The sequence below is a fragment of the Podarcis vaucheri genome (assembly GCF_965113315.1).
Source record: "Podarcis vaucheri genome assembly, chromosome: 13".
NCBI lineage: Eukaryota > Metazoa > Chordata > Lepidosauria > Squamata > Lacertidae > Podarcis > Podarcis vaucheri.
In genome coordinates, this window is record NC_138751.1 from 24,923,191 (window position 1) to 24,940,256 (window position 17,066).

At 44.3% G+C, this 17,066-nt stretch overlaps 1 protein-coding gene and 1 long non-coding RNA gene across 2 annotated transcripts in view; one reads left to right on the plus strand and one right to left on the minus strand.

Moving 5' to 3' along the window:
• LOC309517319 overlaps nucleotides 1-17,066 on the minus strand; it is a 40,302-nt gene that overhangs the window by 11,010 nt on the left and 12,226 nt on the right. The window contains exons 2-4 of the long non-coding RNA XR_014213184.1: nucleotides 11,610-11,863; nucleotides 4,020-4,220; nucleotides 2,613-2,669 (exon numbers count right to left, since the gene is read on the minus strand). This is a non-coding gene — a long non-coding RNA (uncharacterized lncRNA). The remainder of the gene's footprint in view (nucleotides 1-2,612; nucleotides 2,670-4,019; nucleotides 4,221-11,609; nucleotides 11,864-17,066) is intronic.
• LOC309517242 (serine/threonine-protein kinase SBK1-like) lies at nucleotides 2,095-7,859 on the plus strand. Its single transcript, XM_082196382.1, has 4 exons — nucleotides 2,095-2,309; nucleotides 3,741-3,905; nucleotides 5,249-5,451; nucleotides 7,051-7,859. The coding sequence occupies exons 2-4, from the start codon at nucleotides 3,743-3,745 to the stop codon at nucleotides 7,642-7,644; spliced, it is 960 nt and encodes a 319-aa protein (XP_082052508.1). The 5' UTR covers nucleotides 2,095-2,309; nucleotides 3,741-3,742; the 3' UTR covers nucleotides 7,645-7,859.

The window sequence follows — 17,066 nt, forward strand, 5'->3', positions numbered from 1 at the left end:
AACTCATAGAAGCCTGTAGCTTTAAGAAAATGCCAAGAAAAAGCTTAGAAACTGCCGAAAAAGCTTTTGTTATGCAAGCACCCTTTCCCATGGGAAGAGAAGCTAACATTTTTTATCACAGAACATACGCAGCTATACGCGTAGGTTCAACAAAGCACAATTGATTTTGCTATAAAAATGTAACACAATGTTTCTATATGGAGGCCATATATATGAGAGCAAAACAGCTGGTGCTTATGCTAAGGTTGCGCAAGCGCACTAACATGAAATGTATCCAACAACTAGAATGAGGTAATTGGAAAATGTTTCTATGCATATGATTGGAGAAAATTGAAATGTTTTCTGTAAAAACTTATATCACCCCCAGGCCACGGAGTCACGGTTGTAGCTTTTGCGGAACGATCTGGCTGTAACCTATTGCTTGGAAAGTAATAAATCAATGGACTCTTTATCTCCTCCTGGCTCCTGAGTTTTATTGGTCTCAGACCTAGGAGTTTTTAATAGCCTTTGAGGGCTTGCAACAAGATGAAAGAGACCTTGAAAGATTGGAAGGCTGTTTTAAATTTCTACTTCTTCTATTCCACAGCTCTCAAATATTCCATAGTACAATCCCATAATCATATATTTCACTCCTGGTATCATGTGTTGTCTTCAGCATGAAGTTCCAGCTTCAGTGTAGTAATTTAGAACAGATACTTTGTCAACAAGCAAACACCCATATATGTCCAACATCCATCAACTGGACTTAACATTTTCTAACTGAATAAGCTAACTGACAGGATTGCTCTTAACTAAGATTCTATTCATTCTATTCTAATCATCTTAAAGATTCAGTGACTTATATCAGCATGGGGTGGGATGCCCAAAGGGAGTTGCAGAATAAGAGAGGAGGAGGAGGCATGGAAATTGAGGGTGGTCTGTGCGCAAGGCAGACTTAAAAAAAGCAGGAAGAGCTAGGGAAAGGGGGTAAAGGTAATTGTGTGTGTGTGAGCCTGTGTGCATGCACACAAATGGGACTGCACAACTCTGGAAGGTGTGGAAATGAGAGCTCTCTATGAGTTGAGGCAAGTAAGGAGGGTCGAGAAAAAATAATGAATGAGGGTGCAAAGCAGGCTGCAAAAAAAGGAGGGAGCAGGATGCATGTGATTGGGTCTGAAGATGGAAACAGGGGCATGAAGGGGTCTGCAGAACAGGAAAGGAAGGTGGCTTCATAAATAGGTGGAAGAGAAAAGGGTGTGTAGTACAGTGGTACCTCAGGTTAAGTACTTAATTCGTTCCGGAGGTCCATTCTTAACCTGAAACTGTTCTTAACCTGAAGCACCACTTTAGCTAATGGGGCCTCCTGCTGCTGCCGCGCTGCTGGAGCACAATTTCTGTTCTCATCCTGAAACAAAGTTCTTAACCCGAGGTACTATTTCTGGGTTAGCGGAGTCTGTAACCTGAAGCATATGTAACCTGAAGCGTATGTAACCCGAGGTACCACTGTAGTTGCAATGGGTGGGAGAAGGAAGATGCAGGGTGGTTTTTGTGCAGGGGGGGGGAGTGCACAAAAGGAAGAAGGGAAGAGGCATGGGCATGGAGGTGAAGGGGAAAATGGGTACAAAGCGAGACTGCAGAATTGAAAAGTGGCTTTGGAAATGGGGTTGGGCAAGTGCAAAGCAAGGGAAGCTCTAGGGGTTTGGTGTGGGAGGAATGCTGGGAGTTAGTGAGCAGAGTGAGCTGGTGCACAGCCCCTAGTAAGTTATATATTATCTCTCAGGCTTAGTGCTTGTCACCAATAATTATTATTTGGTTTGATGTGCTCTGGAATGGGTTGTAGGTTGAGGCTGGGGCAGCGACCAGCTGCCTGGCAAGTTATGAAAAGATGGATCTCTAAGGGCACAGTGGCCTTTCTCCTCTGGCCTGATACACTTTGTCTCATCAAAGCTCAGCCACCACCGGGCCTTTGAAGAGTGAGAAGAGAGAAGCACTTCTTTCCAGGAACATCTGGGACACATAGACATATGCGTAGCAGCAGCTGGGCAAGCAGTAGGTAAAAATAACCTTGTTAAGTGGCTGCTAATCCTGCCCCATGGAACTGCCTGGACTCCAGAGCCCTGACCTTTCGGGGCAGAGAAGAGATGAGAGGGGGTGGCTTGGCTGCCTTCCCTATTTATGCAACTGGACTGAACCAGATGGGAAGTGGCTGCTATAAAAGGCTCTATGAGGATCTCCACGTGGCAGGTCCCAAACAGACAGACAGACAGCAAGTCAGTCAACAAAACACTCTGAAAGGAAGAAGCACAAGTGTCCCAGCACCATTGTGGCAGGTAAGTGTGTGTCTTACAGGCCTGGCAGGTAGGTAAGCCTAAAGGTTTAGAGTACTCTTTGCAATTCCTGTAACTGTAATTCAGGTGCAAAACTGACAGGCTAGGAAGTGCATTTGACTGTGTAATCAGAAGCATGTTCCATTGAATTCAAGACTTACTCCTATGCATGAGATTGCAACCTAAGTATATTTCTCTTGCTTTATACCCTGCACCAAGGGAGGAAGACATATAGAGCCACTTGCAGAAAAATGTATTTTTTATAGGCACTGCTATTTTTCTAGAAAATGAGGTGCTGGAACTCACCATGAATGTCTCCCTTGTTCTCGAAAGGTGTTGGAACTGAATTCTGGTGAGTTCCAGCTGAAGAGGGAAAAAAGCCCTGATTATAGGAATGCTTTTGTGTTGTGTGAAGCTAAAACATCCTTAAGTTATTCCCCACCCCCGCCATCCCAGGCCTTAGTTTCATCTAACATAAGAGGTATTAAGACTGAAACACAGCTGCCTGTTAATCAAACTCTCTGCCCCCTAAGTGTTTCCCCCAGATCCCAAATATGTGAGCATTGGTTGTAGTTGCTCTGTGAACAAAAGCACTCTGCACACTGTTAGAGGTGCTCCTTTCTTTACACTCTCCAAGTCAGAACTCCAGCATCATAAACCTTTTTGCAATCATCCCTCATCTGACACAGGACTCTGCACTGAGTCTCATTTTGTGACTTGTTCCACCAGAGTTGGGCAGCATCTGGCTGTCCTTCAGAGGCAGCTGATGCAAAGCCCAATACCTGGGGTGTCTGGTTATGTAAACACTCTGGTGTCATCATTTCTGATTCCGTGCCAAAAAAAGGAATCATTGCTCTCACATGGCAATACATGCTGATTCGGAATGACCAAGGCGTAGCAGGAGCAAGGAAGTGTGGAGAGGGAAATCATCATGTTGGGTAACAAATGGCCCCACTTTCCATAGGAAGGAAGGAACCATCTGCAGTAGTGAGATAACATAATTACGGTTGCCTTGCGCTGTCTGAACCTATCAAGGTGAATGGGCAATTGTGCAGTCTTTATAGTGTTGCTTTCCCCCCTGCGTTATGCAGTATGGTCCAGTTTCATGAGAGTTTTGCACAGTCTGTTTCATGGAAATGGTGCAAGTTTCTTGGAGAAGATATCAGTCTGTACCTGTGCAAGTTTCATGGAAATGGCTATTCCTAGATCTACTGTTTATTTCGGAAGGCACAGGAACATTGCCTCTCTAATTATTTCTTTCTTATTGGGCCTTTTGCCTTCAATGCAGAAGGGTGACCCCATCCCAGTTCCTGCTATGCATTTTAGTCACCTGGCACCCACAAAAAAAGTGTACATGCAGAAGGGTACATTGGCAGTTGGTGAGTGGTCTTTTTGCATTTACTCCAAGTCTCTTCTGTCTCTCCTCCTGAACAGCCATGAAGCTTGTCTCTGGAGACATCGCAAAACGACTTGAAGAGATGGTGTTGTTGACTTCTCAGAACCTGCCCCAGGTGGAGGTGGCTACGAGTTACACTGTCCTCCGAGAGCTTGGCAGTGGCTCCTATGGGCATGTGCTGATGGCAGTCCACCAACGCCAAGGTAGGTCAGAACCCAAGAGGTTGGAGAGGCAGAGAAGGCTACAAAACAGATCACTGAACCTATGAGAAAACTTAGGTGTAAGATATGTGTGTAAATTAGTCCTTGTTATTCTACTTGAAGGGGTCGAGAAGGTTCTTCTAGATTGTTGGTGAAGTAGCCGTTAGAAAGTGTCAGTTGAATAGATTTCTGGGGTGAGAGTGGAGACTCCATCTAAAGAAAGTTAACAGGATCCTTTCTGAGGAGAACAGAACTCATCCGTTCCTAGCTCTGGGAAGCTTGCATTCTACTCTGAAGAAATGTAGATCTGTCTGTCTCCTGAAAAAGAAGAAATACCAACATCTCTTTGATTTTCAAGTATTGGGATGGACCCTAACTATAGTTGCAATTATACTCTAATCCTGTACTTGCTTACATCATTGGGATTTATTTCTGGTACTGAGTAGACATACAGTGGTACCTCGGGTTACATACGCTTCAGGTTAAAGACTCCACTAACCCAGAAATAGTGCTTCAAGTTAAGAACTTTGCTTCAGGATAGGAACAGAAATCATGCTCTGGCGGCACGGCAGCAGCAGGAGGCCCCATTAGCTAAAGTGGTGCTTCAGGTTAAGAACAGTTTCAGGTTAAGAACGGACCTCCGGAAAGAATTAAGTACTTAACCCAAGGTACCACTGTATATAGGATTGCTCTGTAGATCCTTCTAAAATCAATGGGAAATGAAGTCATGGTTGAATCCTCTGGTTGAAATAAGTTATACTGGATCTAAAGTAGCATCATTTAAATCGATAGCATATTATTGTTTTGCTGAAAAGAATTGTGTTCGCTTTTGCACCACAAGAGCAAAATGTGAGACTAGCTTGTCTGATGTGGAATGTCCTTGGGGGGCACTCAAATCCTTTATATTTTCTCCTCTTTCAGGGGCCAAGGGTCTCTTGGTTGCCTCCCGATTGCCATTGTTTGTGGGAGGGATCCAAGCACATTTCATAAATTTAGTTTGGCACATTTAGGTGGACTGAAGCACTCTGTTGCCCTAGCACTATAAATCCACTTTAAATAAGAAACAGGCTTTTTCCCACTATGAAAATGGCAGGGAAGAACATTGGAGAGTGTAGAATAAAAGAACAGTTAATGGGAAGGCTGATAAGGACTCCATAAGCAAATCAAGATGAATGCAGAATAATTGCTCATTGTCCTATAACAGCCTTGCAAACAAATCAGCACAAATGCTTAATACGTAAAGATCAGACATAGTCTAACCTCCGTGTAAGCTTTGTGTCAGCAAATCAGGATGAATGTTTAATAAACTGGTCATCTGGAGGAACCCCTTATCTTCTCTCTTGCAGGAACACCCATGGCACTGAAATTCGTACACAAGAAGGCTACAGAATTGCTAGATTTCGTGAATGAATACTGCATTGCGCTGACTTTGGGGGCTCATCCCTGCATTGCCACTGCCCTTGGGATTGCTTTCCAGACCCCCAAACACTACGTCTTTGCACAGGAGTTGGCTTTGGCCAGTGACCTCTTCTCGCTCATGGTGCCACAGGTAACAAACTCACCAGGCATGGACACAGACCACTTATGCCTTCTGTAGTTGGCAGCTTCCCACCCCATTCCATGCTTTTCAAAAAGTTATGGTGGGGGAGAAAGATGTGAGAGAATGGAGTTTCTTTGCTTGTATGCTCCTTTCCCCGCTACTCCCAAGTCATTTCAAATCATGGAATAGTACCAAGCTGGTTTTCACTGCCAGGACCACCTGTAGTAATAAGATTGCCTATGAGTTGCAGCTGATTATTCTGTTGGTTAAATCTGCATATAGGTCAAAACAATATCTCTGAAGCGAGAAGCATGCTGTCTTTAGTTTTCAGCAGAAAACATCTTTTAATAAGAGGCATTCCTCCTGCATGAGACGGGACAAAGCTTCTTCGGATATGGTACTCACCATATGTAGTTTTTATAAACACTTGTATTTTTTGCATTTTTAAAAAAGTCTTCTGCTTGTTTAATCAAGTTGGCTTTTTAGTCAAAGGTACAGTTGAGCTTTCTAACTACTCTTCATGCTTGAGAAATTAGAAACATATTTTAAAAGCTTCCCTGCATGCTTTTTTTTTATGTGATACCAAACGCAATACTTACAACACATGATCACAGAAACACAGGATACAGCCAGCCTTAATAGTGCATATGCACTATTTTCTTCCTCATCGGCTCCTTTTCAAGTTGCTTTCTGGAAAGCTGCCTGAGAGCGAGTGCTTCAAAAGACTAGATAGAGTGCATCCACTCATCTTGACTTAGGCAACTGAGCTGAATGGAAGTTGTTAATGCAAAGGGGATCAATCATGAACCTCGAAAGAAGACCCCAAACGTTGTTGTTGTTTAGTCGTTTAGTCGTGTCCGACTCTTTGTGACCCCATGGACCAGAGCACGCCAGGCACTTCTGTCTTCCACTGCCTCCCGCAGTTTGGTCAAACTCATGCTGGTAGCTTCGAGAACACTGTCCAACCATCTCGTCCTCTATCGTCCCCTTCTTCTTGTGCCCTCAATCTTTCCCAACATCAGGGTCTTTTCCTGGGAGTCTTCTCTTCTCATGATGTGGCCAAAGTATTGGAGCCTCAGCTTCAGGATCTGTCCTTCCAGTGAGCACTCAGGGCAAATAACTGCCCTAAGACTTCCCACAATATAATCTCTGCCTGCTTGAACACACTAGAGAATGGGGTTGGGCAATATATCATTCAAAACCAGTTTGAATCCATATCGTGATATTAGTTCCATAATTTTTGACCTGAAAATATATTGTGAAACATGATGTGTTTGTGTGCTATGCAAAAATCACGATGTGGGAAAACCCATGATGCCAGCCAATGCCTCTACATACATTTCAGACACTGTGATATATCACAATGTTGAAAACCAGGTATCCCTCAGCCCTACTCTTTATCTCTACATAGTTTCATCCTTATTTCAGACATTATGATATAATGGTATATCACAATATTTAGCTGGTGATATATCATGATGTTGAAAACCAGTTAGCGCCCAGCCCTACCAGAGAACTGAGGAATGGAGCTTGGAGATGTTTCTCTCTACCTTCAGGGAATTTGTGTGGCTGCACACGTGACTTTCAACTCTCCCTTTCTTCCTCCAGGTTGGTGTTCCTGAGCAGAGGGTCAAGCGCTGCGCCCTGCAGCTTGCCAGTGCCCTTGAATACATGGAAACGAAGGGGCTGGTGCACCGCGACGTCAAGCCAGAGAACGTGCTGCTGTGTGACCCCGAGTGCCGTCGCATCAAGCTGACCGACTTTGGGCTGAGTTGCCCGCGAGGCCGGGCCATTGAGGCTTTGCCAGAGAGCCTGCCATACACGGCCCCCGAGTTGAGCACGCTGGGCCCCAAAGCTCGTTTGGAGGCCCAGCCCAGCCTTGACACATGGTCCCTGGGAGTGCTGCTCTTCTGCGTGCTAACCGGCTACTTCCCCTGGCTCACAGCTGTACCCGCTGACCGGTACTACCGCAGCTTTGTCTGCTGGCATCGCAGCCCCCGCTTTTCCCCATGTCCACCCCATTGGGGGCATTTTACTCCTCAGGCATTGGAGATGCTGCGGGGACTGTTGATGCCCAATGCAGCTCAGCGTAGCCCAGCCAAGGAGGTGATGAATTATATCAAAGTGCCTTGGTTGCTCCCAGAGGCCCAGAGCTGTGTTCGGCCTAGCAGAGATCTTCTTGGCACCAGCCGGCGCTGCTAATAATCTAGGCCATATGTGTGAAGCAGGGAGGGGTGGCACCAATCCCAAACCTAGCCTTAGCTGTTGAGGGACCAAAGACACCATGCACATCACCAAACCAAAACACCTCATTGTTCCTGCGGGCAAAGAGAAAGCACAGTCAAGCTAGGGAAACAGAAAAAAAAAAGACTGTTATCCTCAGAAAACAGAGCAAGCTGCCAGCAGGGCAGGGCAGGGCAGGAAAAACTTTAGGGAATCATTCCTCTCCCACATATGTGATTTTCATCTTAGGAGGGTCGCTCTCCAGTCCTGATTCTGGATCAGAGATTCAAAAGACTTGATTTCAGTCCCTCCTGGGTCAATAACTGGCCACTCCATTGAATGGAAAGGAACCAAATAGACTTACATCTAAAAGGCAATGAAACCTTGGTGTCTGTCACTCACCCTGAATTAGACGAACTGGGGGTGGACTAAAATTATGTGTGACTGGATTGGGAATGAGGGGCCAACAACAATGGTCAGATTTTTGAGACTTCTGTATGGTTGTCAATCATGGTGACCACAAAGTCTGCTGATGTGACAGTGGACATTGATGAGCAGTTAACGCTGCTCTTTGTGCTCTTTCCAGCCACCATGGATGGAACCATGGATGGACTGTCTCTTGACAAGTCATATCCAGTGGAGAGAGAGAGAGTGAGGCAGAAGAGATCATAGAATCATAGAGTTGGAAGAGACCACAAGGGCCATCGAGTCCAACCCCCTGCCAAGCAGGAAACTTAAGAAGCAATTTGATCTTTGACTGGCAGAGTCACCAAGGAGATGATTCGGAGGTCTAGAATTGATGTTGCTGTGGGTCTAGCAATGTTTTGCTGGAAAGCTGCCCAGAGCGGCTGGGGCAACCCAGTCAGATAGGTGGCATATAATTAAGAGCATTAGTAGTAGTAGTATTGCCTGCCTATATGCTTGTTTATATGCTGCTGTAACACCCATTCAACTTGTACATTTGTAAATAAAGAGATTATATTATGAAAACATTGTATATAGTCGGTGCTCTCATTTTGCAAAGAAACACATCCTGTAATGCAGCCTGCAATGGTGACCTCCAGCTGCTTTGGACTACAAGTTCCATGAGTCGCAGCCAGTTAGGGCTAATGGGGGTTGTAGTCCAAAACACCTGATGGGCACCAGGCTCGGAAAAGCTGCTGTAATAGTTGACTCTGACTTCCCACTGCTTGGGAACTGGGGAGTGCAGAATTAGAGTTAGAAACTGACAGCCAAAGATATGATGGGTACATTTGAATCAATACATGCCATTGATAGGTGTGCCCACCAGCCTGGGCAACTGGCTTCTGCATTGCTTCAGGACAGACATTTCCTAAGGCAGTCTTAATGATACCCATGCTCACCAATGCCAATCGCCAGGCAGGACGAGCCCTTGCCAACATAGCTGCTCTTCTGAGAGCAGGCCTATGGGGGATGCGCTCTTGCTCTGCACCCCAAAGGCTTCCTGGCTTCTTGAGCCGTGTGTCGCATGGGGCTCCATAGGCTTCGAAACATGAACATCCAAAAGCAGCTGTAACCGGAAACGATTAACAAGCGGCCAATTTGGCTTGGCCCCGGCGTCCTCTCACGCACCTGCTAAATATAACCCACAGCTGACAACAGACACAGCGGGTGGGTGGGAGAAAAATACTCTCATCCCACCCTATGCTTCCTCTTTGTTGATTCTCTAAAGGAGAGAGAGCTCACATTTGGGGTCACAAGGCTTTGAGGAAGATTGCACAGCCCTTTCAAACAATCACCCTTTACAAATACATTTTGGTTTTTTGTATATAATTTTTGTTAAATTTTCTGTTTTACAATTTAAGATACTTATTTTTACATCCTTAAGATATCAGTGACTTCCCTTCTCTTTCCGTGGTTCATTTTACATATCATAAATCCCTGCATATTTTACAAAAAAACCTATCCCGTTCAGTATTCCATTATTGCACCCATCAAAGCTTATTTACACTGCTGAATTTATCTTAATGCTGCCAGCGTTTTCAGCTGTACACAATTGTTTCCCATATATTCAATAAACGTTTTCCAATCTTCTCTAAACATATGTTCTTCTTGTTCTCGTATTCTATATGTTAAGTCTGCAAGCTCTACATATTCTGTCAACTTAAGTTGCCATTCTTTGGTTGGGACCTCACTTTACAAATAAGTGTATTTTTCTGTGTATAAGACGCTATTTTTTCCTTTGAAATAATAGGCAAAAATTGTGGGCGTCTTATGCATGGATAGCAGTGGGGGGGACGACGGGCAATTGGTGCCAGCAGCCAGCAGGAGATTGGCAGCAGTGATTGGGTGTGTGATTGGTTGCTGTGGCAAGGCCTGCTGACGATTGGCTGCTGCTGCGGCAACAGGGCAGGCTATTTGCGGCAGCGGCGAGGCATGCGCGCAATTGGCTGTTGTTGCTTTGTGTGTGCAGGTGGGCTTTTGGCAGTAGTCTTATATATGGGGGGTGTTATACACGGAAAAATACGGTACATTTTGGATTCTAACATCCCACAAGAACTGTTTTTTTAAAAAAGGTATACGTTCATGTAAAATATATATATTCATTTGCTGAATTTAACTGGCTACTTTTGCAATTAATCAAACACTCGTAAAAACAGGCCAATATTTTGATTAATCCACATAAATACAGGTGGTACCCTATCACACCCTTGTACACGTGCACTCTACATGTGGCTGCAACAGCAGTCAACAGCTGGTTTTGTATCAGCATATATTTAAATGAATTGAGTGATGTGCAAATAAATATCCCAGGGTGGGGAAAGTGATGACTTTCTCTCTGCCCCATACCCATGGGCCGTCCATTGCCAGTGTCACTGTGTCTCCTTCAGCTGCTCTAAAATATATTATTTGCAAACTGGGGCTGGCAGACACTGGAAAGAAGAGTGACATGAGGGAGTCATAAAACTGTCAGCCCCAGGAGTGAATTACTGGAACTGGCAGGGCAGGGAGAGTTATGTTCAAAACATAGTAAACTAAGTAAAGCTGAGTAAAGCCGCTGGCTGGTTTTAAATGTACCCAGATAATTTTTGTTCTGCAACCAGGGTGATGGACGTGTCCCCGCCCTTGGCTCACACCAAACTCAGCTTCAGTTAAAAATGTACAGCTTTAGAGAAAGTGTCAGATCAGTGGGATCATAGGTCTTCATTTAGGACTTATCTACACTTTTTTTTTGCCCCACTCTTTCCAGGCAAAGGTCCATGCTTAAAAGCTCAAGTCCAAGTGTCTGTCCTTCCCCTCCCCAAGCTTTCCCTGCTGAAAGCTGCTCTCTAGTGCTCAACTGGAGCAAATGTCAATTTGGGCTTTCCGCAGATTGCTATTTGATCCAACTGAGCTTTAAAAAGCAGGTTTTCATGGGGAAAGTTCCAGTGCAAAAAAGGGAGGGGGCCCTCAGACATGGAGATTTAAAGTATGGACTGAGACTAGAAAGAGTGAAGGAAATGTCAGTGTGGATAAGCACTTAGTGGGGCAGGACTTACAAGTGTCCCAACCTAAGCTGGATTGAAACACTTGCATCACCACAATTTTCTATTTTGTTTGTTTAAGGTTGTTATTTTTAAGAGAAAGACAGAGCAAATAGCTAAGGAAGACAGGCCTCCTGAACTGTTAAGTGCTGTGTAGAAAAGAAATTTTCCGTTTTTTCTTACAACTTATTATCAACCTATTACCAAAATCTAAACAACTGTATTTGCGTATTTCTATTTATATCATACTGATATGTGTTATGGGCGAGGAGTCGGCTTCGCCTGCTGAACAAGCAGCCTGAAGGGGGAGAAGGCAGAGGGACTCCACCTGCAGCTGATCGGCCTTCAAGGCCACAGGGGAGAAGGTGCTGATGAGAACCAGCAGGCTTCAGCCTTCTTAAGCAGAGCTTCCAGCAGCAGTCAGAAGCTGTTAACAATGCTTGTAGTTCCTGGTCCTACCTTGCTGCTTCTTGCTTGTCTTGATCCTTGACTCCCTGATCATTGGATTTCCTAACCTGGACTGTCTCGCCACATAGATTGTTGTTTGCCTGCCCCTAGGACTGCACCTTACTTTGGATTATGACTCTGCCCCCAGGCAAGTACGTGTCAGAGACAATTCTGAGTGGCTGGCCTCCCACTCCACTAAGTTTTGTTCAGCAATGAGACTATGATAATACACCACTTCTTGGATGCACAACGGGCCCTCAGTGCACCTGATGAGAAAGAAAATAAAACAGTAATAAATGAAATGTGAAAATCAATAAAAACAGCCACAGTTACGTAAGTTATTATGCAGCAGCATAAAACAAATAATTCAGAACATAAAGCTATACTTAAAATCTTTCTGGAGACCGGTATGAAAAGGGTTAAATCAGATTGGACACCTGGGTAAGTATTATCTAACGAGAGAACACTTGATTACTTTCAGGTAGAAGTTTATTGTGGAATCGAGGCTGCTATATCCCATGAGTGGCAATTCATTTGGTGAACAGCTTTGTGATATGTTGAATAATTCTGAAATACTTCCAGTGGAAGCAATGATTTAAAATGCAAAACAGTGCAGAGGAAAATACCAGGCCACTTTTAACAGTCCAGGTTTTGGAAGGTTTCATTAACAGGCAGAGGAGCTCTCTTGCAAAATGCTTATTTGCTCTAGTAAACACCATCCATGACAGCTTGACAAATTTTCTAAAGTTTCATCAAGATACAGCTGTTTTGTATAATGGCAAGTGAATCGTAAGAAAGCGCATTCCTAAGGAGTGAGATCAACCTTAAAATTTCAGAGAACTGGCAAGTCTGTTTCTTTGCACATCACCTTCATGGTATAGCAAACCATAATTGCTAACACCCAGATTCACAAACACCACCAACTTAGCAACGCTGCTGACGCAGGAGCTCTCCCCATCATGCCTAGAAATTTGGACAACTCTTGAGACTATCAGCACTGAATAGCTGAAAATCATGGCTTGCCAGGGAGAGAGACCTGCACTGTGAAATACATGGGACCACTCCATTAGCACCCTTGTAAAGGAGTGTCTGTGTTTTGGAGTCAAAAGATCACAATTTTGTTGGAGAGTACTGAATGTGCTTTGGTGTGTTAATCTTCCTGACCTTTAGACAGATCGTGGGGAGTTCTAATCCTCTGCACCTTTAAAAGGCTCTTGAAAACTGATAGTTCAGGTGTGAAGATCGGAAGAGTGATTATCTTAATTGCAGGACTGCAGGCACCTGTTCCTAGAAGGAACGACTTCTTCAATAAACAGATTCTGATTCGTAGAAGTAACGATCTAAGCTTTCAGTGACCAATAAACTATAAATTTTTATATTGAGGTACCAGATTTAGCTTATAAACAAAAGTTGGCAATCCTACACAGGTGCCTAGGAAGCAGTCTCATCATTCGCTGTATTTGTTGTAGAAACGAGAGGACACATGATTTGGTATGATGTTTTGTAAAGGTTGTAGGAAGAGCTGAATTCTGAAATTTATTACACTTCTCAGCTTCTGTTACTGTTCTACCTGAAACTTTCAATATTTGATGATTGATTGCATGTCACCAACATCTGACAGGTCAGTTGTCTTAACTGACAGGTCAAATACTAAATACAGCTCAGAGAAGAGGGTGATGGGAAAGATCGAAAAGGAAACAAAATATTTTGATTAATTGCTTAGGTTGCTTAGAATATGGAAGCTCCTCTGCTAAACTTCATCTTCTCCTGGACTCTGAGCCTGGTACTTAACATGACATGGCAATGTGTTGCTGCAATCAGACAAAACTATTGTGTGGAACTGATGCTGCCCATTGTATGCCTTTTGATCATCAACGGTTGGTCAAATATCAATACAGTACTAAGAAGGAACAGTGGTGCTGGTGGTGGCGGGTGGGGGGCTGAGGAAACCCTGGATTCAAAACCCCAACAAACTGAAATTAGTGTTTTGCTAGTTGGTCTTACCTTGGACAACAAATGTCAGTGGAGGCCCTTCAGTTTCGATATAGCAATGTGCCGCAGCAGAGGGAGGTCAGGTAGTGAGGAAAAGGCAGGTGAGTGAAGAATAGGAGATGTGTTCTGTTACACTCTTATTGCTCAACTGCAAGCAGAGTGAGTAATCCAAAGACGACTTCTAGAGACACTGGATAAAACAGCTAATACTGCTGAAGACAGTTGCTGGCTGGCTTGCTGTAACACTATGATGCTGATGTCATCCTCCCTGTAATGCCTCTCCATGGTGACATCACAATGCAGTCACACGTCTAAATGGATGGCATCACAAAGTGCGAGCACATGATTGGCTTATCATGCCTGTTTACAATTATCAATTACAAAGGCTTTTCTGAATACTCGAGTGTCCTGCGGTATTAGCAGCAATTAGACTGCGCCAGCCAATTCAGCAGCTGATGCACAGCTTTACAGAGGACACGCTAGATGTGAAGACGTCCATTCCCTCTCACCAAAACCTCCACACATTATCACTAATTTTCCAACACAGGATTGTTCTTGGCTCGGTAGGAGCCTGAGCTCAAGTATCCCAGTGCGTCAGAGGCCCAAGAGAGCCTCCTAACAATACCTCTCTAGAATTTGCAGGATGTTGTACAGAGAACCATTAGTCTTAGTCTCAATTTGAGGCACAGCTTATGCCCAGAATGTGCTGTGGATGTCAGGGCTTAGTCCTTCAACACAGGATTCCATAACAAAGGAAAGTGTGCCTCTGTGCATGTTCAAAAAGAACACATACATAGGGACATAGGGACCAAGGCTGCTTAAGCTTCCAGTTCTGCTTAAGCCCCCCTCAGAATTTTTAAACGAAGTTGTTGCCTCACCTCTGCCACATCGTGATGTGTTTATTCTCAGCCAGTTTACAAGGACCCAGCCCTTTCCTTATTTACAGAAAACTGGCTGTCCTTTCAAGAAATGGTCATCAATCAGGGGTAAATAAAGATGAAGCAGGAGGGCTGAGGGAAGGGCATCCTTGGGCTGCTCCCATGGCCCCAGATCCCTAGCAAGGACTTCTGCTAAAGTTTACCCCAGGCCCTACATTTAACTCCCCCCCCCCCCGGTGCTTGGCTCAGGGTTGGGCTGCTGTGGCGTTCTTCCATTTAAATTTCCTATGATGTCTCAGAGTGAGAGTACATCAGAGGGCATTGTGGGAACCTTAAACAGAAAAATAGACCCAGAAGGACTGCAGCCTACCCCTGTAGTAGAGGAATTACCAGAGTGCTTAGTACACATTCAAACCAGCTCCATTGTAATATATATATAAGGATCCATGCCTCAGTTAGGTGTTTTTGCATTGTTGCAATGCTGGAAGGAAAGTGCTGGATGCAGATTGTTCTGTCAATGGATGCAGATGTAATTGGCGATCTCATGGTGCTTTGTGAGGTTGGGAACACTGAGATAATTATGCAGTTTCAAGAAGATCTATTTTACTGGATCTGACACAAGTATCCATGTGTGCCTAGCATTCCACTCTATCCCTCCTGTGACACCCCACTTTATCTCTCGCCCTCCACATGACTTTTTCTCCCCACAATCTCTCACATTTCTCCGTTTCTTCCATCTCCCTAGGTTGCTCTGCTATCTATTCAAATACACTCCCACTTGCCTCCCCCTGTAGCTCTGTGGTGGATTGACTCACTATACCCAGTGCCCACAAAGCACTTCTAATTCTGCTTCTGTCACCAGTCCAGGCACTTCTTCCTATCTCTCTGATTTACATCCCTGGTCTTGTCCAGAGCAGCTGCGACAGGAGTTGGCAGTACTAGAACACCATCATACGCAGAAACCTAGATTTGTCAGACCTTGTTCAATCTCTTTCTGCCCTTCACCACCCCTTCTCCCCTGCCAGAACTTATATAAGCTTCATACCTTCCATCTAGCCCACTTTGATGCTACCCAATTTTAGGACAAGTCCTCTAGCTTTGACACTGCACAGGGCATTGAGAAGTTTTCAAATTCTCTGAAGTTTGTTGGTGGATATTCAGGTAAACTGCCTAGCTGCTGAGTTTGTTAGATTGGCACACACTGTTAAAGGCTACTCAGGGTCTTTTGTCGAGTAATTCAAATAAGCCTTGTAGATCCCAAGCTTCTTGCAAAACCTCTGGTTCACCGCAAAGAAATTAAGAATGACAGATTTTGGTACATAGCAGCTCTACATTTTGTAGTCAGTACAGTTGGGTCTTTACTGCTTCACTAAACTAGAGCTACTGTATCACTTCAACCAAACGCTACTAGCAGATCATTTGACAGCTTGTTATGCAATACATGCTTAGATTAGGAATTTTGGAGCGGGAGAACAAAAACATACAACCCAATCCTATGCAGATTGGGCTCATAGTCATGCCAAACTTGCATAGAACCAAGCTGTAAAATTCAGCCGTAAGGCATAATAGTATGAGCATTAAGAAGTATTAAATATAGCAAGGTGCAAACTCACATAATTTTTTTGCTAAATGTAAAGAGACAACTACTCCTTATCACTGCTACCACTACTACACGGTCTGTGAATATTCTTTCTCTTTGCCAAGAGTAAGAATGATCACACTGTTTTATTCTGAATATAATAATCTGGGATATTTACCACTCCCTCATCTTGACACAAGAGTTTAGAATGCCTACTTAGTACTTAAACATACACAGAAAGAGCAAGAAAAGTTTGTTCCTTGTAAACACTGTACATCTGAGCTACCCAGGTTGCATGAACAAAAGGATAGCTATCTAATCAGAAAATGCACAGTTTGGTTTTCTTTCTCTATTAGGAAAGAGAAAGGGACGCCTGGCTGTCAACGATTGATGTTGTGACTTCCCAGCTGGCAGTTCAGGAGAGCAGCCAAAGGACTGTTGTGCAACAGCGAAAGTGTTTGTGTAATCTTTCACCAACAGTGTTTGGAATCTGCTCTCGCACCTCGATTCGTATGCTGGACCTACTCCAGCGGGCTAGCAGTTCAAGCTGGCCCCCAAAATGCCATTCAGCTGCTGGGACATCTCAGCAGGTCACCCAGATCCTCTTCGCCCTGGCCTGAGGCAAAAGGACATTATGATCACTTTGTTAGGGTTCCCTCCTCCAGTTAGAAGTGGGAGACTCTTGGTGTGAATGAATATAAAGTCAAAGCATCAGAAGAGACCAGGGGCCATTGAACCTCATTCCCCCTATAGTAAGAAAGCAATCTCTGCCCATCCACATCAAGAGGGCCAATTTATGCATTCCATATCACAGCAGGAAACAAGCTAAGTTGCAGAAGGGCATTTACAGGGGAAAAAACGTGAAACAACACAATCCTAGCTGCTACTGTTGCTGGTATAACTATACGGACAGAGGGTGAATATGCTGTGTGGAGAAAGAGAGATGACTAACTTAGGTGCTACAGGTTGCTGGGTTTTTTCTTTTTCTTTCTGATATTGCGGTTTCTATGGCCTATGGAA